Source organism: Ursus maritimus, unplaced genomic scaffold (genome assembly GCF_017311325.1).
Source record: "Ursus maritimus isolate PB19 unplaced genomic scaffold, ASM1731132v1 scaffold_27, whole genome shotgun sequence".
NCBI lineage: Eukaryota > Metazoa > Chordata > Mammalia > Carnivora > Ursidae > Ursus > Ursus maritimus.
The window spans coordinates 26,576,889-26,601,812 of NW_024425230.1; the positions used below are offsets into that span (position 1 = coordinate 26,576,889).

General features: G+C 47.6%; 2 protein-coding genes across 2 annotated transcripts in view; one reads left to right on the plus strand and one right to left on the minus strand.

The window, feature by feature from the left end:
- Positions 1–12,893, plus strand: CHRNA5 (cholinergic receptor nicotinic alpha 5 subunit). The gene is made up of 6 exons (XM_040642617.1): positions 1–148; positions 1,794–1,945; positions 4,338–4,382; positions 5,637–5,746; positions 7,255–8,086; positions 9,941–12,893. Exons 1-6 carry the CDS (start codon positions 1–3, stop codon positions 10,100–10,102), a joined length of 1,449 nt encoding a protein of 482 aa, XP_040498551.1. The 3' UTR covers positions 10,103–12,893.
- Positions 11,480–24,924, minus strand: part of CHRNA3 (cholinergic receptor nicotinic alpha 3 subunit) — an 18,810-nt gene continuing 5,365 nt past the window's right edge. Inside the window, exons 5-6 of the mRNA XM_040642927.1 lie at positions 21,754–22,765; positions 11,480–13,314 (exon numbers count right to left, since the gene is read on the minus strand). Coding sequence (XP_040498861.1) covers positions 13,186–13,314; positions 21,754–22,765 — 1,141 coding nt within the window. The 3' untranslated portion in view covers positions 11,480–13,185. The remainder of the gene's footprint in view (positions 13,315–21,753; positions 22,766–24,924) is intronic.

Sequence of the window (24,924 nt, forward strand, 5' to 3'; positions counted from 1 at the left end):
ATGAGCAAACACGAGTGTGGGCTCGAGCTCTCAGGGAGCGTGGCACCGATTAAGCACTTTGCCGAAGTTGTCGCAGGGGGAAAGAGCAAGAGGTGGAGGGGCCCCGGTGCCCTTCAGAGCTCTGCCCAGAACCAGCGCCGCAGCTCCAGTACTGCCAGGCCTATAGCCTCGTTTTGAAGGGAGGGCAGTGCACTGGGTCCTCTCCTTTAAACATCCTGAGGGTTATGAGCACTGCAAACTGAAAACATTCAGAAGCAGCTGAAAATTCTCTAAGTGGAATTTGAATGCATGATTAAGGTTTTGTGCTAAAATAGCACTGAGATTAGCACCTGCCATTTCTATAAAATTGTGCCAAGGAAATGTATTTCTAATATTGGATGTACTAAGAAGGTATTTACAAGGCAGTATCTTTTTTTTTTTTAAGATTTTTAAAATTTATTTTTGTGAGAGAGAGAGAGAGCACAAGCAGGTGGAGGGGCAGAGGGAGAGGGAGAAGCTGGCTCCCCGCTGAGCAGAGACACCCTCCCCATGCGGGATTCGATCCCAGGACCCTGAGATCATGACCTGAGCTGGAGACAGACGCCAAACTGACTGAGCCACCCAAGCACCCTACAAGGCGTATCTTAAGGATTATCATTGGGTAGCATGTTAGAATTCATTTATCAGTGTATTTATACTCTACTTTCTTTCAAACAAGATTTGAGGGGACAATTCAAGCTAGTATCTTTTCCCCTAAGGCAAAATGTTCTTAGATGCTATTAAAGTACATTTTGTTATTTTTATCTTCTAACAATCTCAAACTTTTGGTATTTCAGAGGCTATAAAACTTTCAAACAGGATTAGGAGAGGAGAAATAGTTCGGTAATGCTATTTTAACATGAAGCTGTAAAACTGACAGCTTTTAAACATGAAAGCTCTAATTTTCTGTCAGACCACTTCGTTTGTGTTGGAGAAGGACCATCACTAGCTACCAGAAATCCCTGCCTGCGCAACTTCTGATAAGTAAGCCAGCGGTATTTTGGTTCAAGTAAATGCTTTTTCTTTGTAAAACCGTGAGTCCTAGTAAATGTCATGCTGGAATTTCACACATTTCACATATCCTGGACAGAGACTGTGACCTATACAACACGGAAAACTCATTTCTTCAGAGAGACTTAATGAAACTCTGTAGAAGTACAAATGGAACTGTGACCCGTAAATCTAACCAATCCTTGGCTTATGGCATCTGAAATTTTTAAAAATTTCTCTCTCTCTTTTTTTTTTTTTTTGTTTCTCTGTCTCTCTTTTTTTAAGTGTTAGGTCCTAAGTTAATTTCATACAAACATATAGCAAACAAAGGTACGACAGATCTGAATAATTCATTCAATATTTATATGTTTGTATATTAAAAGCGCGTAAATTAAAGCTTGTTTATTTTATATTTACAGTTGATACAAATGAACTTCAAAGTATCTATTTTCTAGGTTTGGAATTTTATGACTAGCAACCCCTCTAGCTCTAACTCATTTAAAAGCTTAAGAGCTTTTGTTAAAATATTCTCTATTAAGTACTGAGTGTTTCCTAGGGAGCTCAGCATATTTCCATGTGAGTAATCTGATTTAACTAAGAAATGTATCCAAACCACAGTGTCCCTTATTGATCATAAACGTTTGTTTTAATATTTTATTGTAAAAGCTCTTTAATAGCCTGAATAATAGGTTGGTTCCTTGCTTGATAAAGCGTAACGTTTTTTAAAGTTAGAGGTGTTTGGTGGGAGAGAAGCTAATACACTCCTTTTAAACATTTTTCTGCAGGATTAGCTGAACCATCCTTTGTTGCAAAACACGAAGACAGTTTGTTGAAGGATTTGTTTCAGGACTACGAGAGATGGGTTCGTCCTGTGGGACAGCTGAGTGACAAGATAAAAATAAAGTTCGGCCTTGCGATAACCCAGTTGGTGGATGTGGTAGGTGTGCTTCATTTCATCCAGGCTTCCTGAGGGCGTCGTGGGGGCCCAGGCACTGTGTTAGGTAGCGAGAATGACCAAGGTGGGGAGACAGCCATTTTCCTAAAGGAACGCAGCAGGGAAAAATAAGTACTATGCCACAGGCATAGGAATGCTCTGTTTATATAATATTGTATAGTTTAGAAGTCATTGATTTGGTAATTATAATAGGCATATTTTTAATAAGTTCAAAGATAATAAACATTTTATATGGAGGTTTCTCATTACATTTGTTTAAAAATATGATTAAAAAAAGTCAACATTTTAAAGAGGAGAAAGCCCAAGAGTAGAGTTGTAGATTTTTAAGACCAAAAAGTATCTCAGCAGATCATTGTTTCAGTATCACACTTAAAACATAGCAGAGAGTTTTCCACGTGACATCCAGGGAGTATCAGTTTCCTTGTAACTTGTTCTTACTGTCAAGAGATCCTCTCTATTTAAACGACAGGGTTCATGCTAATTTTTAAATTAGTTTCTTCTTGTTCTGATCATGTCCATCAATAATTGTTTCCCTGCTGTGTTCCCAGAATTGTCCACGTGTGAGTGTGCAAGACAGGAAGTACACTAACATTTACATGCGTGCCTGTATGTCCTAGTGAGGCGATGTGTAATTTTTGTCTAGTGTTTGGAAAGTGCAAACAAATACAAATGAGGAAATAAAAACTGAGTGTGATTCTGCCACCCAGAGATGACCAATAGTAATGTTTTGCTGTATTTCTTGCCAGTTTTTCTTTTGTGTGTATGTTTTAAAATTGGGATATTAATTTTGACATAACGAAGGCTTTTTTTCCTCCTGTTCTTTTCCTCAAAATTTAAATATAGTTTTAATTTCAGTGCAGTGAGCATGCCATGTTGTGTTAGTCTAGTGACCGACACCTCCCTGTACTACTGAGCACTCGTTTTCTCTCTTGTCACATGAAGAACATTTCCTGTGTCCTTACATAATCATCATACAGAAATACAATTTTAATGACTATCTGACATTCCATTTATGATTTATTTAAATATTCTATTGGCAGAATTAATTCCCATTATTTCCTATTATAGATGACAATGATGAATATATTTGTACACAGATGCCTGATTTTCTCTTTCCTTAAGAAAGGTAGTTAACGAATCAAAGGGTATATGTTTTTCTTTTATAGTAAGCTCCGTGCCCAGCGTGAGACTTGAACTTACGGCCTGAGAGCGAGTCTCATGTTCTGCTGACTCAGCCAGCCAGGCGCCCCAAAGGGTAGACATTTTTAAAAGTCTGTGGATATAAGTCACCTTAACTGCCTCCAGAAAGATCAGTGAATATGGGCTGCATTGTGTGGTTGGCCCTCTGCTAGGAAACTTTAAATATAAATACAAATAGGGAGGTAGGAAGGTCAGTGGGGCTTCCTCTCACAGACCTTTCTTTCTAGTTGGGATTATGAGCAAGTAATAGAGTCACTATAGGACATCACAGTACTAAATTGTGAGACCACAAAAATCTGGGAACTCAGATTTTGATTAGATATCAAAGAAAGCAGGATAGAGGAGGCGGCACTTGGGCTGGCCTTGTCGTAAGTGCGGGATTGCACGTGCAGAGAGTAAAGTAACAAGGAGCAGTGTGATCACAGGCTTAGAAGTGACATGGAGCCTTTGTTCAGCTGTTTCGATCAAAAGGTTAATCTTGGGAGCCACTCCCTGGGATGGCCTGATGGGTCGCAGAGGAGCCCACGCGCGGTGGCACTTTGCCCCCTGCCATTTTTCTGTTGGAGAGCTTTGCCTCTTGGAACTAGTTGCTTATCCTTCAAGGTCAAATTTATTTGTCTGACCCTTGGTGGAATCTTTCCAGAGTCCCTAAGACAGTCTCCTCTGTTCTCATAGGCCTTTGCACTTTGACGAGGTGCCGTTACGCCGGCTGGTGCTCATGCTCATTCAGATCTGTGCTCAGCGGAGGCACGGAACTACACGTCCCCACATGGCAGCACTTCTGAAATCACCATGTGTTTTATAATCAATGGCGACTTACGATCCCTTGTCAGCTTTTTCCTTTCTCAGTGCTAAGTACATAAAATCATGCTGTGCCTGTGTTTTAGACTGTGTCTCGGGTTTGAGGACATAGAGTAGTCGAGCCTGTGAATGTTCAATCTAAAATGCCCATGGTGTACCCCACGGCAGGTTATCTGAGATACAGAGCATATTGAAAGGAATGATGTGAAATTAGGTTGCAAAAATGACCCTGCCCTTCTAGAGAACGGCATCGGTGAGCAGGTGTATAGGTGCTGTATGGACAGGAGAGTTTGTATAAAACTGCAAAAATTCTTACTTCCAGAATTATTGTTTCTGTGCTTGAAATAATCAGCCTTGTTTTACATTTTTATAGGATGAGAAAAATCAGTTAATGACAACGAATGTCTGGTTGAAACAGGTGTGTATGAAATGCCAGAGGTCACCCGAGTGGTCCCTGGTGCTGTGACCGGAGGGTTTGCAGCACAGAGAAAACAAGAGTGGGGGGTGTCGGTGGGTGGGCAGGATGCAGGAGGGTGGGGCTGATGGGGTTCTCGTGGAGTGGTTGCTGTCTGCCAGGCACTGTCTGGGCACTGGGGAAACAGCAGTGAACAAAATGGACAGAAGTCCTGGCCACCAGGGAGCTTCTTTCTAGTCAGGGGAAAGAAATAAGGAAGCTGTATTGTGCCTCGAATGCACATCTTTACTGGGGGTAAAGGTACAGGAGCATCAGGGATGTACTTTTAAATAGGATGGTTGCGGAAAGCACTGCCGAGAAGGTAATGTTTGAGCAAGGCTTGAAGGAGAAGAAACAAGCCATGTGACTATCTGGGGGAGAAGTGACCCAGGCAGAGAGGGACCAGCATGTGCAAAGGCCCTGTGGCTGGAGTGCTCCTGGTGTGTTTAAGGAGCAGCAAGTAGGCCAGTGTGGGTAGGGGTGAGTGAAACATGGGGAGGAAGGGGTGTGTAGAGGAGGTCAGAGAAGCAGTGGGAGGCCAGGGGTTTAGCAAACACCTGGGCCGCTGCCAGGATTGTGGTGTTTACTGGACTGAGATGGGCACAGGAGCTGAATTATTCTTACATACGTAGCCCCTTTTGTAGAAAGGACTTCTTTGTCTTCTGGGCCATCAGACCTATGTCCTCAGCTGCTGTCATGTGCTTCCTTTTGCTCTTTCTTTACTATCCCTAATTTTAATACTTACTACCAGTTCCCTGACCCTCACTCCTGAAAGGCATGCATTCTTTTTTGGGGGTGCAAGTCTTAGCATGATCCCAGAATGTCACTGCGTGGAGGTTGGACAGGTGTTTACATCTGTGGAGTGTGTAATAAATCCAGTTCCCCTGCAGGGACCAGTCCAGCCAACGACAATGTAGCTGGAAGAGGGAACGTCTGCCTTAAATCCGGTGCTTACACGCCCGTGGCTGCCACCCCTGGGCAGGGTCGTTGGTGGGGGAAGAGGTACTGAGCAGAGCATGGTCCTCACCTGTGTCCCATGAGAACCAGGGCTGTGCTCCCGAGCTCTTAAGAAACACGTGGAGCTGAGTTTCCTCTGTGGCGAGCAGAGATGCTTTCATGTCTAGAACTTCTGGATTTGGTAAAAAGTATAGCTTTTACTACTCTTGACTATTGATGTCATTGCAATTGGCAATTGAGGCTGTTGTTTTTATTCCGAAGGAGTGGACAGACGTGAAATTAAGATGGCATCCTGAGGACTATGGAGGAATAAAACTAATACGCGTCCCTTCAGACTCTCTCTGGACTCCGGACATCGTTTTGTTTGATAAGTAAGTTATATTCCAAATGCCACTTTGTGTTTTCAAAAGAACACACTTGTATTTTTATTAGGCACTAGTAGTTTTTTCTTCCTTTGGAACATTGCTTAGCTCTAAGATCAAATGACTTGATTGTGTGTTTTTTGTGAACCTACACATAGGTTCTATGGATCCTCTCCTTTTCTTGCTATTTTCTGATCATAAAAGTGTTCTGTGATTTTTAAGACTTGTAGAACATCTGCGAAGTCCAGAAAGGTAGAAGGAAGTTGGGGGGGGGTCACCCATAATCAATCCCATTATCCCTGCCCTTGGAGGCAGCCGTACGCTGTGGCCGACACGTCCAGCAGACTCACTCTGTGCCTGGCCGTGTGCTCCGTGGCTCTGTGCTTTATCTGATTCCCACTATTGTTCGGGTAGCATTGTTGACAGACGAACAGGGGACAGTGTTTTAACCTCGTCCACGGTCACCCAGCCTGCCTGCGTCAGGGTGGGCTTCGCACAAGGCAGCCTGACGTCCTATTTACCCTCTGATTTAATAGACGACATATTTGGCAGATTGCCTTCCAGATTTTGGGGGTATTTAAAAAAATAGTTGAGGTCCTACTTTATGTTCAAGTAAATTTTGCTTCTAATTTTGCTTCAATATCGTATTGGGATTATCCCATGATGAGGACTGTTGAGTCAACTCATCTTCGTAGATATCCTACCTCGATGTGTTTTGAGGACGGTTTTAACTTGGGGAAAGGGTAATTCTGGGATCGAGTTTCAGGTTTTCTAGGACCATCCCATGGCAAATCTAGGAATTTGTGCTTCTCCTAAAGCACTCTAGTATTTGCAAGAAGGCGTTTGTCATGAAGACAGAGCAAATGCTGTGCAGAAACATGAGTCTTTAAACACCTTTTCCCTGCACGCTTCTTGTAGGTAAAGAGGGAACAAGCTATAAGGTCACGGGACACAGCTCCCTGGAGCGTCGCGTTACTCCCGGCCGCTGAAAACGTGTTTCCATAAGCATGAGTCTAGCAAAGTTGCATGAGTTTTAAGATTAAAAAAAACCCCAGTATTTCAAAGAAAGCTTAGGTTGGTCAACTTCTCCAGCATGTGAGTTCATGGGGTAGCAGAGCTAGAGAGGCCCATGCAGCAGGCGTTCAGTATTTGTGATGGAGGGGAAGAGCACTGTGTGGGGAGTCTAGGAACGTGGACTCGGGCTCTGGCTACTCTCTTAGTGTTTAAATAGCCTAGTTATATCTCATGAGTAAAGTGAACTCTTTCCACCTCTAAAATGTCAGGATGCTATGAAATAGAGTTGGATCATCAGTTTTGGAGAGGACGTGGAGGGAATTCGGTTCTAGGAGCGTTCAGTATTTAAGGAAGGTGGCCTTAGAGCAGAGTCCCTCTATCTCATGCATAATCATCTACAGAGTGTCTTGTGCTTTGGCGTAGGCTTTCTTTCACAGCAGGCTCGTGAAGCGCAGGCTTGGGCTGTGTAGTCTCTCATTGTCACGTGCGTGTGTTTATTTCAGCGCGGATGGGCGTTTTGAGGGGGCCAGCACGAAAGCGGTCGTCAGGCATGACGGCACAGTGACCTGGACGCCGCCGGCAAACTACAAAAGTTCCTGTACCATCGACGTCACATTTTTCCCGTTTGATCTCCAAAACTGTTCCATGAAGTTTGGTTCTTGGACTTACGATGGATCACAGGTTGATATCATTCTAGAGGACCAAGATGTAGACAAGAGAGACTTCTTTGATAATGGAGAATGGGAGATTGTCAGTGCCACGGGGAGCAAAGGGAACAGAACGGATAACTCCTGCTGGTACCCGCACGTCACATACTCCTTTGTAATCAAGCGCCTGCCTCTCTTCTACACCTTGTTCCTTATCATTCCCTGTATCGGCCTCTCGTTTTTAACTGTGCTCGTCTTCTATCTCCCTTCCCATGAAGGGGAGAAGATCTGTCTGTGCACGTCAGTACTGGTCTCTTTGACTGTCTTCCTGCTGGTTATTGAAGAGATTATCCCCTCGTCTTCCAAAGTGATCCCTCTGATTGGAGAGTACCTGGTGTTCACCATGATTTTTGTGACACTGTCCATCATGGTCACCGTCTTCGCCATCAACATCCACCACCGTTCTTCCTCAACACATGACGCCATGGCCCCTTGGGTCCGCAAGATATTTCTCCACAAGCTTCCCAAACTGCTCTGCATGAGAAGTCACGTAGACAGGTACTTTGCTCAGAAAGAGGGGACTGAGAGTGCCAGGAGACCAGAGTCTTCTCAAAACCCACTGGAAGCTGCGCTTGATTCTATCCGCTACATCACCAGACACGTCATGAAGGAGAACGATGTCCGCGAGGTCTGTGACATGTTGTGTTTACAGATGCGCATCTGCTTCTGTTCTAAGCCTGGCAGAGTAAACGGCAGGACCTCGAGACGGCAGAGGTCGGGGGCCGGAAATGTCGACGCGCTGCACCGTAGATCTTCAGCAGCGCTGGTTTCAGTTGGAGCACCTGCCTCGGGGCGTCTCCGCTCGCCTCCCTCTCCACCCCCGGCAACCTCTGTCATTCTCAAGAGTGATAATCCCGCCGTGATCGTTTTACTTCTATCTCCCTAACTTCGTGTCGGAATTCTGTGGTGATCTGTAGGCACAACTTGGGATGATCATTTATCAGAAGTTAATTTATTTTTTAACAAATGAGCCTAATGTAGGCTTTATAAATATAGCCAAGATATTTCTTCTAGAATATGTCTTTTTGTTATTTACAAGAGAATATCAGTGAAATTAAAAGCAGTAAGGTCTTCTCAGGTGTTATATATCATATGTCAAAGTGTTCATGTGAAGTTTAGTAATAGTGCTTAATAATATGCTTAATTTGCTTAAAAATAAAAATTCATGTAAAACTATTAGAGAAAAATAACTCACATTGGCTTATTTAAGGTTAATATTTAAAATAAGAATTGAACATGAGTACATTCTACTAATGTGATATTAGATTGAACTTTCTTTCAAAACGTCAAATTTCAATGTCACTATTCTTTCTCTTGTATAATGTTTTTAAAGCTATGAATATAGCATTTTCATAATTGAATTAATTTCGAATAGTCCCATTAAAATTATATGAATTCTCATTTCTAAAGCTTTTTTAAATGGGAAAGTTTCTAGCAGGTGTGGGAAGCATCAACGTGAGTCTGGTAAAATTATCACCCTCCCCGCAGAAGGAACATATATTTCTGAAGAACTTTTAATGCTTGTGATATGTGACATTTCTATTTTATGGCAGTAAGATTAGTTTATGAGGTCCAAGGCTATCAATGGAGTCTTATAACATATAGATATTAAATAATGATTTGCATTGAGATGGAATTTAATAAATGTCTGCAAAGTATTGTGCAAAAGGGCCAGCGCTCATCCCCCTGGAGCCAGTAAATGGATTTTATTTTCGGGGGGACTTAGATATCAGTAAAGAGTGTTTACAGCCACCTAAAGTCCACATTATCCCACAACTAGGGGCAGAGCTCCTGTAGGGGTCCTCGTGCCTCACAAAGGCAGGGGCGCCTCTGGTGCTGGGGTGGGGGGGTCTCCGCCTGCCCTTCCTCTGAGGTCACTCGATGCTGCTGAGCTTGCTCGCTCCCTGCTTAGGCTGCAAAATGGGATGAAATGAGGTCCAGGCCAGCAGATCTGAATTCATGAGCTTAGATTAAAATGGCCCTTAGGGAATCTAAAACCAAATAATGCAGGTTGTGGGGCAGGGAAGAGTAAGGGCTATCTAATAGGTACCATTCAGAACCTATTTTTTAAATTTGGCTTGAAATTAATTAACCTCAGGCTGGGTTCTCTTTAAAAATTAAAATAAGTAAACACTACTGGCAAGAATAAGTAATAGAAGTAATTGTATATCATACGAATCAAAGAGATAGTTTTATTATAAAATATCCAAGTAGAATATCCTGACTTTATTAAAAATCTATCAAAATATGCCACTTATATTACAAATCAGTGTGTAAATTAACAGAGTGTGTAGTGTCTCTGAAAGCTCGTAGAGGCTGCGTGTGTCCCGGAGCTCTGGGCACAGGTCACTCACTGTTTTGAGACAGCGGCAGGAGGCAGAAACTGATCTGGCCTCTAACTCAGTGTGTAGTATCTTAAAGTAATCACACAATTTTAAATTATGTGTTTAATGTGTGTTTCTTCTTTCTTTTTTTGCAACAGGTTGTTGAAGACTGGAAATTCATAGCCCAGGTGCTTGATCGGATGTTTCTGTGGACTTTTCTTCTGGTTTCAATTGTTGGATCTCTTGGGCTTTTCGTTCCTGTTATTTACAAGTGGGCAAATATAATAGTCCCAGTTCACATTGGAGATACAAATAAGTGACACCTCCCAGGGGCCGTGGTAAGAATCTAGTTACCAAAGGCACACATAGCTGGGGTACCTATAAGCTTAGAAAATGTACATTGTGCTTTAAATTCGATTCCAGCTTTAACAGACTACCAGTTGCTAACATTGGTTTATCTTAATAGATTGCACTTCGAACTTTTTACCTGCATGAGCGAAGCACTAACTGACTCAACGTTTGATCTAGAAATAGCAGCGAAACAGTATCTGAACTGTACTGGTGAAAACCCAATGTTTGTATCCTGGCAAATAACGCCAGTTTGTAATCAACAGTGAAGCTCATCTTCTGTGTTGGAAAATCCCGTTGTATTTGAAGACTGATTTCAGAACTTTTTCTGCATTGGGTAAAGGTACACATTTTCCGTCTCTCTCTATCCTGTCTCCGTGGGGGCACGGCTGAGACGTTGGCACGGTGGCACGCTGGTGTTGGCACGGTGTCCTGCTGCAGTAAATAAGGGAGCTGCTGGGCACGATAACGGTTTAATGTGATGCTGATGTTCCACAACCAACATTTACAAAATGAAAAACGGGAGTTCCTTGAAGGCTTACTTTATTCCTTAGATGCTTAAACTGAACATTTATTGTATTAATATTTTTGTAGCTTACCGTCCACTGTAAAGTCACACCAGACAACTCCTGTGGACACACACAAGTGTCTCCTTAACAACTCCAACCCCCTGGCCCACAGTTTCCACAACTAACCATCTTCTATACAAATCGTAGCATTTCTGTATCCTTCATCTTAGAATAGTCTTCTACAGTGAAAAGAATCTGTTTTACAACCGAGAAGGTCTCTGGATACTGCCAAACCGTACTGTGAAGCAGTCATCTGCTGAGGTCACAGCTGGTTTCTAGGTAGGTAGAAGCACGACATCACGTATCCGAAACGGTTCGGCGTCTCTCTCTCGTCCCAACAGTGACAGGGCTAGGGCCTTAGAGCTGCGAGGGTCCGTGGACGTCGTGCAGTCTTAGCCTTTCACTGCGTGCCCAGGACCGGATGGACTGTCGTGGGTGAACGAGTCGGAGTCCACTGGGGAGAGCACAGCAGCGGAAGCCCGGGTTTGATGCGCGCCTCGCTCTCACACGAACAAATGCCGTGTTTATAGTAAGTAACCGTCTGAGGGTTACTTACTATATTTAGCTACTTACTACATATATCTGAAGCTGACTGTAGGCACGTGGTCGGTGTCATTTAACAAGTGAACCTTGGGGTTTGCTGAGTTTAAACTGCCTGTTGCTAGCTTAGCACGAAATCTCCCCAATTCCTCGTCTGTCTGCATTGTTACTTAAAATTTCTGTAAGTAAATAAATTTTATAGAAATCTTCCTTTGACTTACTGAAACATGAGTCACCGTGGGCTGTAATTTTGTCGGTTTTATTTCTGCATAGCCAAAACATCAGAATGACTAGTGAGAAGATCAAAATGGTCTCTGTGAATCCTCGTCTCCTCCCAGTGGCTAGTCAGACTCAAGACTTGCGGTATGGGAGAATCTCTTCTTAATAATCTGTCTAAAGCAGTGGTTCTCAATCAGGGGCGGTTTTGCGCTCGATGGGACACCTAATTTTTCAAGACATTTTTGGTTGTCCTAACTGGCAATGGACCGGGGGTACGTCACTGGCACCTGGTGGGCAAAGGCTGGGGCGTCACTAAAGATCCTACAATGTTTCTTTACCAAAAAGGCTGGTTAAATGTTCATTTATCTATAATAAATACTCCTGACGTTTTTCTTGCATGAATCTTTTTTGATAAAAATCAAGACAACTGGATAAATAAGTAAGCCTTGAAATGTGAGAAACGATGCTGGTAGCTTGATGATAGAAAGTGTAAGAGCCTAAATGTAAGGCTTAAAACAATAAAAGTCTTGGAAGAAGACAGGACGAATTCTTTACAACCTGGATTTGGCAGGGATGTCTTGGATATCACACAAAAGAGCACAGGTGACAAAAAACTGATGAACTGGAATTGATGAAAATTTAAAACTTTTGTGCATCAGAAGACACTATCAACAGAGTGAAAAGGCAGTCTACAGAGTGGGAGAAAATATTTGCACATCACATACTTGAGAAGAGGTTAATAACTGCAATACATAGAGAACTCCTAACACGTAACCACCAAAAACCCCAAACCACCCAAGTCAGCAGTGGAAAAGGACCCGAGCAGACACGTCTCCAAACAAGACGTACAGATGGCCGAGAGGCACAGGAGACCATGCGCCACGTGACTCATCACGTAAGTGTGAATCAAAACCACAGCGGGCGCAACTAATGAATCATCGAGCCTTACATCGGAAACTGGGGATGTACTGTACGGTGACTAACATAATAAAAAATCATTTAAAAAAAAAAAACCACAGCGGGACGCCAGCTCACACGCGTTAGGATGGCTGTCCTCGCGAGCACAGGAAGCAAGTGTTGACGAGGACGTGGCCAGCTAGAGCCCTCTGAGCGTGAGAAGGTGCGGCTGCGGTGGGAAAGAGTACGTGCTTCCTCGAAAGATTGAAAACAGAGTTACCACAGGATCCGACAGTTCCACCTCCGGGCGTATACCCCAAAGAACTGGAAGCAGGGTCTCCAACAGATCGTTGTGCACCTACGTCTGTGACAGCCAAGAGGTGGGAGCCACCCCAGTGTCGGATGAATGGATAAGCAGAGTGTACACACGCACGGGAAATGCACTCAGCCGTGAACAGGAAGGACATTCTGACACCTGCCACAGCGCGGACGAGCCTTGAAGACAGTATGGCTCGCTGAAGGAAGCCGGGCACGAAAAGACAAATACTGCATCATCCCACTTCTGTAGGGTACTTAGTCAAAATCATACAAATAGTGGAATGTAGGTGCCAGGGGGAGAGGGGCTGGGGAGTTCGTGTTTGCCAGGATGAAGAGGGTCTGGAGATGGGGGTGGCAGGTGCACAACAGTGTGACCGTCTGTCCTACACTGAGCTGTGCGCCTGACACCGATGAGGGTAGTACATGTCCCGGGTGAGTGTGTTTTACCACAAGGAGAAACAAATGCGCCCCCGGCCCCTGCGGGTCAGCATCCGGCGAACCCGGTGTGGCGCTCACGCCTCGTCCCTCGCCAACAGAGGCTGCAGAAACAATCCCGCCGTCCCCAGAATGCACACCAGGATGAAGACCCACAGGAAAATGCGATCGATGACCATGGCGACGTACTTCCAATCATCCTGAATCTGAAAAACAAAAACAAACATCGGGAAAGAGGAAAAAATAAAGCATGAAGGGCAGGCAGAGGGACCCATTTCCAGCAGGAACATCGGATAAACGTGTTGCAGCAACAGAAGGCGTTGTGCCACCAAACGCGAGAAACCTCATGTCCCTAACGCAGTCCGAGGACACCCACCATTCCCAGGTTTCCCTCTATGCCCTGCGAGAAACAGGTGTGAAATATTCATGTTAAGTCTGTTTTAAATCAGAGATTTCTTGGGGCGTCTGGCTGTGTCGGTAGAACGTGCGACTCTCGATCTTGGGGTTGTGAGTTCAAGCCTCATGTCTGTGTAGAGCTTACTTTAAAAAAAAAAACCAGAAATTTCTTAATGTTACATAATCTATTTTTTAAAAGATTTTATTTATTTATTTGACACAGAGGGAGAGAGCAAAAGCAGGGGGAGGGACAGAGGGAGAAGCAGACTCTCCGCTGAGCAGGGAGCCCCATGCGGAGCTCGATCCCAGGACCCTGGGACCATGACCTGAGCTGAAGGCAGACGCTTCACCGACTAAGCTACCAGGTGTTCCATAATCTATTTTTTCTAAACTGATTTCTAATTTATAAAGTTAGTAAAACCAGTTCTTTGACTTGTGTCTGTGGGAAGACTCCTGGACCTTGTTAGAAAAGCTAATACAATCCAAACATCACTGACCGTTGCTTCCAAGTACTGCTTTTATCCCGTTTTAGATACTAATTTCCTTTCAGCATCTGTTCCACACATGAAAATCAGCACATCAGGGCCAGGCCGTCATCCTCGCCCCACGGCCCTCCCCAGGCCCAGCTAAAGCCAAAGATCCTCTTCAACTGTAAGGCCAAAGTATGGTGGACAGGCTGGAAACCAGACATAATTGCGGACAATAAAGTAAGGGAAGAAAGAACAAGACTAATTGCACATAATACAGCTTCAGTTCAGGCCTGAAATAGGAAGGAGAATTATATGTTAATTATACTCCTAGACAACTCAGAAAGCAAGGAAACCATAATTGAATTGAGAAAGAGAGAACCCATGAAGCAACGAATTTTGAAGGAATAATCACATAATAAAGAGGCAGCATGTGACTTAGTAATTGAATTAAGTGCACTGAAACGGGGCTGGGAGACAAGAATTTTCTTTCCCGTCCTGAGCTGGAGTGCATGTGTGCTCTTGAAGACACTACGGATTCTCTGCTAAAATTAGAATTGTGTTGCCCTGTTGGCCAGGTGCTTCATTTCAAGTCCTGTAAATGCCTCAAACACACAATAGACCCTGTGATTCCTCCCACCACAGCCAGCTGCACCCCCCACGGCTGTCACAGGCGGAGGGTGGAAACGCAGACACTTGGGAGACACTCTGACTTCAATCCCAGAGTCTGAGAATCTGGGTAAATTACGTGACCTCTCTTCACCTTGACTGCTCCATCTGTGAAATGCAGATAAGAGCAGTACTCACCCTCCTTAATCCCTCCACCCCTCTCCCCTCCAGCAACCCTCAGTTTCCTGTGATGAAGTCTCTTATGGTTTGTCTCCCTCTCTGATTTCGTCTTGTTTTATTTTTCCTTCCCTTCCCCTATGGTCCTGTTTTGTTTCTTAAATTCCACATGAGTGAAACCATAGGATAATTGTCTTTCTCTGATTGACTTATGTCACTTAGCACAATCCCCTCCAGTTCCATCCGTGTCGATGCAAATGGTGGATAATCATCCTTTCTGATGGCTGAGTGATAGTCCATTGTAAATATGAACCACATCTTCTTTATCCATTCACCTGCTGAAGGGCATCTTGGCTCCTTCCACAGCTTGGCTATCGTGGACGTTGCTGCTGTGAACACTGGGGTGCATATGGCCCTTCAGATCACTACGTTTGTATCTTTGGGCGAAATACCCGGTAGTTCAATTGCTGGATCATAGAGTAGCTCTATGTCCAATGAGCACTGGGTGTTATATGAGACTGAATCACTGAACTCTGAAACTAATAATATACCGTATGTTAATTAATTGAATTTATTTTTTTAATAATATTTTTTATATTAGTCACCATACAGTACATCCCTAATTTTTGATGTAGAGTTCCACAATTCATTACTTGCGTATAACACCCAGTGCACCATGCAATTTGTGGCCTCCTTAATACCCATCACCAGCCTATCCCATTCCCCCACTCCCCTCCCCTCTGAAGCCCTCAGTTTGTTTCCCAGAGTCCAGAGTCTCTCATGGTTCATTCTCCCTTCTGTTTACCCCCCCTTTCTTCTTCCCTTTCTTCTCCTACCAATCTTCCTACTTATGTTCCATAAATGAGTGAAACCATATGATAATTGTCTTTCTCTGCTTGACTTATTTCGCTTAGCATTATCTCCTCCAGTCCCGACCATGTTGCAGCAAATGTTGAGAAATCATTCTTTTTGATGGCTGAGTAATATTCCATTGTATATATGGACCACATCTTCTTGATCCAGTCATCTGTTGAAGGGCATCTCGGCTCCTTCCACAATTTAGCTATTGTGGACAGTGCTGCTATGAACATTGGGGTGTATATGCCCTTCTCTTCACTACGTCTGTATCTTTGGGGTAAATACCCAGCAGTGCTATTGCTGGGTCATAGGTTAGCTCAATTTTTAACTTTTTAAGGGACCTCCACAGTGTTTTCCAGAGTGGCTGTACCAACTTGCATTCCCACCAACAATGTAGGAGGGATCTCCCTTCTCCACATCCTCTCCAACATTTGTTGTTTCCTGCCTTGTCAATTTTTGCCATTCTAACTGGCGTAAGGTGGTATCTCAGTGTGGTTTTGATTTGAATTTCCCTGATGGCTAATGACGTTGAACATTTTTTCATGTGTCTGTTAGCCATTTGTATGTCATCATTGGAAAAGTGTCTGTTCATATCTTCTGCCCATTTATTGATTTGATTGTTTGTTTCTTGGGTATTGCGTTTGAGATGTTCTTTATAGATCTTGGATACCAGTCTTTTATCTGTAGTATCATTTGCAAATATCTTCTCCCATTCCGTGGGCTGCCTCTTAGTTTTTTTTGACTGTTTCCTTTGCTGTGCAGAAGCTTTTTATCTTGATGAAGTCCCACAAGTTCATTTTATCTTTTGTTTCTCTTGCCTTTGGAGATGTGTCATGAAAAAGGTTGCTGTGGCCGATGTCAAAGAGGTTGCAGCCTATGTTCTCCTCTACGATTTTGATGGATTCCTGTCTCACATCGAGGTCTTTCATTCATTTGGAGTTTATCTTTGTGTATGGTGTGAGAGAGTGGTCACGTTTCATTCTTTTGCATGTAGCTGTCCAATTTTCCCAGCACCATTTATTGAAGAGACTGTCTTTTTTCCACTGGATGTTTTTTCCTGCTTTATCAAAGATTAGTTGCCCAAAGAGCCGAGGGTCCATTTCTGGGTTCTCTATTCTGTTCCATTGGTCTATGTGTCTGTTTTTGTGCCAGTACCACGCTGTTTTTGTGCCAGTACCACGCAGTCTCTGTGATCACAGCTTTGTAGTACAGCTCGAAATCCGGCAACGTGATGCACCCAGCTTTGTTTTTCCTTTTCAACAATTCCTTGGCGATTCAGGGCCTTTTCTGGTTCCACACAAATTTAAGGGCTGTTTGTTCCAGTTCTTTGAAAAATATCATTGGTATTTTGATTGGGATGGCATTGAAAGTGTAGATTGCAGACGACATGATACTCTATATGGAAAACCCAAAAGAATCCACCTCCAAACTACTAGAAGTTATAGAGCAATTCAGTAATGTGGCGGGATACAAAATCAATGCTCAGAAATCAGTTGCATTTCTATACATGAACAATGAGACTGAAGAAAGAGAAATTAGGGAATCCATTCCATTTACAATAGCACCAAAAATCATACGATATCTCGGAATTAACTTTACCAGAGACGTAAAGGATCTATATTATAGAAACTACAAATCACTCTTGAAAGACACTGAAGAAGACACAAAAAGATGGAAAAATATTCCATGGTCCTGGATCAGAAGAATTAATATAGTGAAAATGTCTATGCTACCCAGAGAAATCTACACTTTTAATTAATTGAATTTGAATAATAAAAAAGAACAGCACTCACCTCAGAAGGTGAGGAAACGCGCTGGCACACAGTCCTTCATGGATTGAAGTTCACGCTGATTAATAACACGACCCTTCTCAACTACAGACGTTCCTCTGACAGCACTTTGTGGGCTTAGCCCAGTGCAGAAGGAGGGGACTTGGGTCTCACACATGAACACACGTGTGTTGCACGAAGAGCAGGGCGAGAACTAACTTTAGGTCTAACTGTTAAAGTCTTGAAGGTGCGAGGACCTGGGGCCTTTTCTGGAAACTTTGGAACTAATGATGACAGAAGCATCAGGCAAAATGGTGAACCAGCACAAGCCCTTGGCTCATTGTCCCAGCCTGGCCCTGGAACGTCCCGGACGCCAGAGGAGTCTGTATGTTAGGGGCTGGTGGCACCTGGCCCGGGGTGCCCTGGGGCGGCCAAAGGAGGGCCCCGGGCGGACGGGCTGGGTACAGCTTTGGGCTGTGCCCTTTTCATCCCTAATGCTCTGCTTCTTTGCAGACTGCCCACTCCCTGCCCAGAGATGCAGGTCTCCTGTGAGCAGTTGAGAGCCTGGTGCAGGTGAAAAGACGGGAAGTCGAGCTGTCCCTTGAGGGACAAGGTCACCCAGAGGGAAGGAGGCACCTTTGAAGGCTCATCTAGTCCAGTCTGTGGCCATGTGGGCACCTCCCCAAACACAATCCACAAGGATGGCGGATGACCCCAGAAAAAGTGAGTTTACAGACCTCAGTACAGAGACTTAGCCATTTGAAAGGAAATTCACACAGTGGACAGGTTAAGGATTGAACGTAAACATGAGATCTGCAGCGATTACAGAGTATTAGAGACGTGAAGTAGAAGGCGCAGGGTCACAGAAGAACCAAGTCAGACAAGCCAAGGAAAAGACGTAAGAGACGGGACAGCCAGCAGGAGGGGACTGAGAAGAGGGGTGAGGGGCAGGAAGGAACCCAGAGGAGAGGTGAGGGGCGGTGGGCAGGAGGGGAGATGTGGAAAGAGGAAGGGGAGGAAATCTTCACAGAAATCCTGGACTCCCTGAGAACTGGAGGTGGGAAAGTTCGGGTGCGGCAGCTGGTGGGAATGCTCGTCTGGGAGAGACCTGCACCACAGCCCCAGCTCCCTGGGTTTACAGGTTCCGGAGGCTCTACACACAATCCATCAGTCAGACAAACAACGCCAGGTTAACTGAGAACTTCTCATCAGGGTTACTGAAGCAGTAGTAGTTTTTAAGTATTTAAGGAAAGGAACTTCAACTCTAGAATTTTGGATCCAGCTAAACTCCCTTGAAAATGAGAGTTTTTACATTTTGAAGCCCACAGGCCTCCGAAGGTTCAACCTTAAGCCCTCGAGAAGGCATGACATGCGGGGAGAGGGGAGCAGAAGGGCGCCCCGGGACGCCTGCGGTAAGTGCTGGGTGCTTCGAAGCGGAGTAAGGAACGGGGGCGTTCCCCCCCCATCCCTGATCCCCGATCCAGAACGCAGCTCCAGCAACATCCAGGGCAGCCGGGCCGGGGCAGCCAGGGAGAGCAGAGGGGAGCACGGTGGGGTCGGGGTCGAGACATGGATACCAAGTGATGAGGAGGGTCTGGCGTGTGGGTCTGACTCACGGAGGCACAGCCTACCCCCTCCCCAAGAACGAAAAGACGCGGCTTTCCAAGCAGCAGCCAGGATTCGGACTTAGTGCACGGCACGAACTCTGGGAGGAAAGAAAGGTAAATGGAAAACACAATAACATGGCAGAAACTGAGCCCAGGTACGAGAGTGCCTCCAACTCCGGAATTAACGAGTTACTGATGAGAAGTGAGACTGGAAGGAGCGAACACACATCCACGCTGTGTGCATGGCATCCGCGCATAAGGATACCGCGGTGTGTGTCTGTCTCCACCCAGCAGAAGACAAGCTGTCTCAGGACCTGCAGCGCGGAAGATCCTGGCTCGGGCCTGGGCACACCTCCCAGAACACGGTGCCGCCCCAGGATGACCGGCCGAGAAACACGCCATCAGCAGAGCGCTTCCAAGGGACCCCGAGCTCAGGGACTAATACAACTACACTTCTTACTGTAAGACCAAGCAGGAGCACGCGGTGACCCACGAGAGCAGCCATGTCAGGGACACTAGGGCATTCCCGTGCCTTGGGGGCCAGCGTGGTCATGGTCGGGAGCACAGCCCACAGTGAGGTTCTGAGGGGCCGAGTGCCCTGAAAACCCGCAAGGCTGGGCCACAGACCCAGGAGTGAAAGCCTCTCTGGAAAACCGTGGACCACGACCCAGGGGAAGGAGGGCCCCTTCAGGCAGCTCAAGTGTCCTCAGCAAGGGGTGGGCATCTGTCCTGGCTCTCACTGCCCGCTCACCAACGGGCTGCTGTCTGCTGGCCTGCAGGTCAGATTTCTGCCATTTCTGGAAAAACGGGAGAGCTAACAGCAGGCCCACAGCACCTGTGGCAATGGATGACCAGAGGTGAGCCGTGGCTGCCCCTTGAGATGAACCGCGTGCCACAAGTTTGCCATTAATTTATGTTCTGGGCATTTCAGTGGCAACTTCCCTTTTACAGTAACAATTTTTAAGTGTCCTTTTGTAGAAAAGATGCTTGTGAAACTCTAACACTTTGTATGCTGTCTAATAACTTTGGAATAGAGTTAATTTTTTTTTTTTAAGATTTTGTCAGAGAGAGAGATCGAGTGCACAAGGGGGGGGGCGGCAGGCAGAGGGAGAAGCAGGCTCCCCACTGAGCCGGGAGCCGGACGCAGGACTCGATCCCAGGACCCTGGGATCATGACCTGAGCTGAAGGCAGACGCTCAACCAACTGAGCCCCCCAGGCGCCCCTAGAGTTAATTTCTGATAGCTTGACAGAGGCTTGAGTAGGAGTACTTAGAGCTCCATCTTTGCGAAATATCCGCTAACTGAAATGACATTCGGAGTGCATAAAGAAAGCGTAGAGTGCACCTGCCAACGTCACCGGTGTCAGGGACACGAGATTTTCATGGATCGGGTGCTTATGCTCCAGCAGCTGCTTCTCTGTCTGCCTTTTCGGCTCAATGACAGGGTCAGCAGGCGTCCCCACGGTGCCAGGGGAGCTCACAGCTGCGCAGGCGGGGTGGGGGGGCGGGACAGGCGGTGGCTGCGTGCTCCCTCCTGGCTCCTCTGCTGTCATGTGTGTTCAGAGTGGAGTGAAAGAGGCCCCAGTCGTTCCCCCATCAGCGTTAATGACCCACCGTGCATCAGGAGCCGAAATGATCTCTTCGTTAGCTTTTTGCTAATAAGCAACTTAAGGCAGAGCCAATTCATTTGAAAGCAGAGCTCCTTATAAAATCATCACATGGGATTTTGATAACCTCTGGGGTAAACAGAGGGTCAGGGAGCAGCCAGACACGTGATATTATTAAGTGTTAAACTTCTAATACTTCACATTAGTTCTAGTGTGAGATCTGTGGAGGAAATGGAAGTTCACCCAATTAAAAACAACGAGCAAGAGAGTTGGCCTGGATCCTTCAGGAGAGAAGATGTACAAACTGCCAATAGCATACGGAAAAGATTCCTACTCGCTCCTCAGCAGGGAAAGTCTGGTTAAAACGGCAACGATGCACCAGTTTGCACATGTCAGAGTGAGGGCGTGCAGCCACGGCAGCTCTCAAATGTCACCTGGGGTGAGACGTCACTGGCCCAACGCCTTGGGAACCTCGCAGTAGCCACCACCGAAGTTAAAAATGTCTCCGTGCAGTGATCAGCAAGGGACACGGGTGCGTACGTTCACCAGAAGACGCGTATGAGAATATTTATGGTACCTTCCCCAAAATAGCCCCAAACTAGAAATAACCGCACGTGCAGCAACTGTGGAATACGGCAGCAGCAGGTGTCATGGAAACACACACCTCAGAAACACTGGGTTGGATGAAAGACATCAACCGTGGAAGGGAGTGCGCCGCGGAATCCTATTTATACCAGGGTCAAGGAAAGGTAAAGCTAACCGACGTCCAGGAGGTCGGGATCAGTGGTTACCGAGGGTGGGGGTCATTGGGAGGGGGCACGGAAACGTCCCACGTCCTTACTCAGCTCAGGGTGACACGTGTGCACTTACACCTAAATGGGGCAGGCACACAGCCGGAAAGTAAAGTGTCGGCTGTAGGTCAGCTCAGGGCTACGTGGAGGTGGTCTGCTCTCGCGCCCTCTTCTGGCTCATCTCCGGACCGCCAGCCACTCGGGGCCCGACTCCGGGGCACGCACGTGGGGCTGGGAGCAGTGATGCCACACATTCAGGGACACCCGGCTGGTCCGTGGAGAAGCGGCCGGAGCACAGCTGCGGACTTGGGTCGAACCTCCCGGGCCCACCCTGCGCGTCTGCCCCAGGGAGTACGTCTCCTTACCTCTTTGGCTTCGTTTTGTGCTTTCATATTTTCGGCAATATACTTGACGCTCTGGATGGCTTCTCTGATTTCCGGCGACAGCGTAGAGAGGGCCAGCACGGCGTGGACGGACTCCGAGCTGGAGCTTCTCGGGAGGTTGGCGCTGAAATTTGAAATTTTTATCCTGTGGTGGTGACACTGGCCGCACGTCCCGTCCTGGCAGGGACAGCCTTCCTTGCAGCCTCTGGGCTCGGTGCGGCTGAAGCAGTTCAGGTTGGAGAGCTCCGCGTTGTACGAGGGCCTCGGCTTCTGGGTGTGGCCCTCGCTCCCGGCCGGCCTGGTCATGAACATGACCCTGGGAAGCAGGTGCAGGAAGATGGTCCTGACCCACGCGGGCATGGTGTGCGTGGTCGGCGTTCTGTAGTGCACGTTGAGCACGAAGACCGTGATGACGATGGACAGCGTGACGAAGATCATGGTGAACAGCAGGTACTCGCCGATGAGCGGGATGACCAGCGAGGTGGAGGGGATGGTCTCGGTGATGACCAGCAGGAAGACGGTGAGCGAGAGCAGCACGGAGATGCAGAGCGTCACCTTCTCGCCGCAGTCGGACGGCAGGTAGAAGACGAGCACGGTGAGGAAGGAGATGAGCAGGCAGGGGATGATGAGGTTGATGGTGTAGAAGAGGGGCAGGCGGCGGATGTAGAGCGAGTACGTGATGTCGGGGTAGATCTCCTCGCAGCAGTTGTACTTGATGTCGTGCTTGTAGCCGGGGGCTTTGATGATGGCCCACTCGCCGCTCTCCCAGTAGTCCTTGAGGTTCATGGAGGAGCCGATGAGGACCAGGTCGATTTTTGCCTTGTCGTAGGACCAGGACCCGAACTTCATGGTGCAGTTCTGGTAATCGAACGGAAAGTAGGTCACGTCGATTTTGCACGAGCTCTTGAAGATGGCCGGCGGGATCCAAGTCACCTCCCCCGTGTACTTGAGTAAAGCTTTGGTCTTGTCGTCCACCTGGAAGTCCCCAACAGCGCTGCAGAGACAGATGGACGGCACACGGTCACGACCACGCGCTCACCCGGGCCCGCTTCTCACACAGCCGGCCACCAGTGCAAGTAACCGCTTACCAGACCACACAGCAGGAGAGTGTGCCAGAGAGGGTCACCCAGGCCGCCACCCCGCTGACAAAGGGGACACCGTGGCCCAAGCCTGCGTTCCCCCGCCCCGGGGCATGTCCCTGGATCACTCCACAACGGTGACTCTGCCTCGATATTTACTGAGACGCTTTCAAAGGCCAGAAAGGGATTGTTTCCCCTGTAAAGAAATGGGATGAATGCCGTCCTTGAGGCAGGAAACCTGTGGGGATATTTGGCCCTCGTTCTGCTATGGTTTCGACCCGTCAGCACCTCACTCAGTCTCTGGTGCGCACCTACTGTGTGCACACGGGCGTGCGAAGCCAGGCTGGGGGGTGCTGTGGGGGCACTCCCCCTGCCCGGAGCCCCACCAGTCAGGCTGGCCCCGAACCCGGCCTGCGACCCTGCTCTCCCCACCCCCAGCCGCGCTCTGCTTGAACAATCACGTGTTCTAATTCCTTGTCTTTCGAACCCTGCACAACAGGTTCCTTTACCTTCTGGTTCCCCATCTGCCCCCATTTTCTCCCTTCCTTCCACCTCTGTGCACCCGGACCGTCTACACAGAGCCCCGTGGACCTGAGTCCTGCATCTGAGAGTCACGACAGTGGCCTCGCCCCAGGGAGGCACTACTGGTCTCTGAGTTCTGCACTGGAGGCATCCACACCCTGCAGAAGCAGCCACCACACCCGTCCGCCTCGAGGGCTGGAAGACAGGGCAAACCCGAACGTTTGGGGACAGCTGTGTGTTCTCTGTTGTTCAGTGAGAACGTGTGGACACAGAAGGGACGTGTCTTCTGGTCTCTGTGGAGACCACTGCCTCCCTGTCCTCTGGTCGGCCGCTCTGCCCCACAGGTGCCCTGCTGGCTTTATTCACGCTCAGTGCCCTCGGTATCCGCTGCGCCCTTCGGTCACGCTCAGTGCCCTCGGTATCCCGCTGCGCCCTCCGTTCTCACACGGTCCCTCCTTGCTTCGGGCCCACGCGTCCAGGAGGCATGAGAATTGGGCAGGGCCCATAAGGTCCTGACTCCTGAGTCTCCCGAAGAACCCATGGGGCCTGCTCAGGGAGGCTGAGAAGACCCCAGAAGAACCTTCCTCATGGTGTCCCAGGTCCACAAAATGTGGGAGCAGAAAGGGACCTCCAGGCCACGGTCCTGCTCCCTTCTCTGTGAATACGTGTCCACTGGCAGACAGCCACACTGTCTGCGGTCTGCGGCTGCTTTAGGGGGACGAGGGCAAAGGGGCCACAGTTGGGACTGGCCCACAAAGTCTAAATTCTTACTGCCTGGCCCTTCCCAGCTGCCGCCCTAGTCTAACGCCCTCACTGAAGAGGAAACCGACGGTCAGATCGCAGGCTCCCACGAAGCGTTTGTGGCAGAGCCTTGACCCACCGGAACTGGGGGCACAAGTGATGGGTCACTAAACCACCCACGCGCCCCAAGGCCAAACACGGGAGTGAAGTTTGCCCCGGTGGTGGGTGCTCAGTCCTGCCTGTTCCCGGGGATCCTGGTCACAGAGCTGTGCCTGCCCTGACCGGAGGCCTGTTTGCTAACAGGGCCATGTCCGTAACCTCCGTCTCGGCCACCGGCACACAGGGAAGACCACGACCCAGCTGGGCCCTGGGGGGCAGCACGGCACCCCCCAGACAGGGCCCTTGTACGCATCATAGGTAATAAATGGTTGCAGCCTCGGGGTGTCCAGCCGGCAGCAAGACACAACGGGGGTGGGAGGGGCCGGGCCCGCGTACAAGGCCGTTGAAGGAGAGAAGGCAGGTGGGGGCTTGCTCTCAGGGAGACAGAGCCTCAGCGGGGCGAGGGTGGTGAGCAGTGGGAACGTTCTCTCCAAATTCCCAGCAGCAGAAAGACAGGCAACCCGGGAGCAAAGAAAAACCTACCGACCACGTCGTCCAAGTCAGGTTACGTGCAAACAAGCTTCAGGATACGAGCATGTGGGTACCAATGACCAAGCCCACGGGGGCCTGCGAGGGACCGGGGTCAGCTGGGGGCAGTGGTGGCCGTGAGAGGAGGAAGTTCTCGAGTCCCAAGAGCCCCAGACACACAAAC

Bases quoted from the DNA above. Each gene is read 5' to 3' on its own strand.
- CHRNA5 (XM_040642617.1), top strand. From the start codon at position 1: ATGAGCAAACACGAGTGTGGGCTCGAGCTCTCAGGGAGCGTGGCACCG. The intron at 1,946-4,337 runs GTAGGTGTGCTT...ACATTTTTATAG, and splicing joins TAACCCAGTTGGTGGATGTG to GATGAGAAAAATCAGTTAAT. The intron at 5,747-7,254 runs GTAAGTTATATT...TGTTTATTTCAG, and splicing joins GACATCGTTTTGTTTGATAA to CGCGGATGGGCGTTTTGAGG.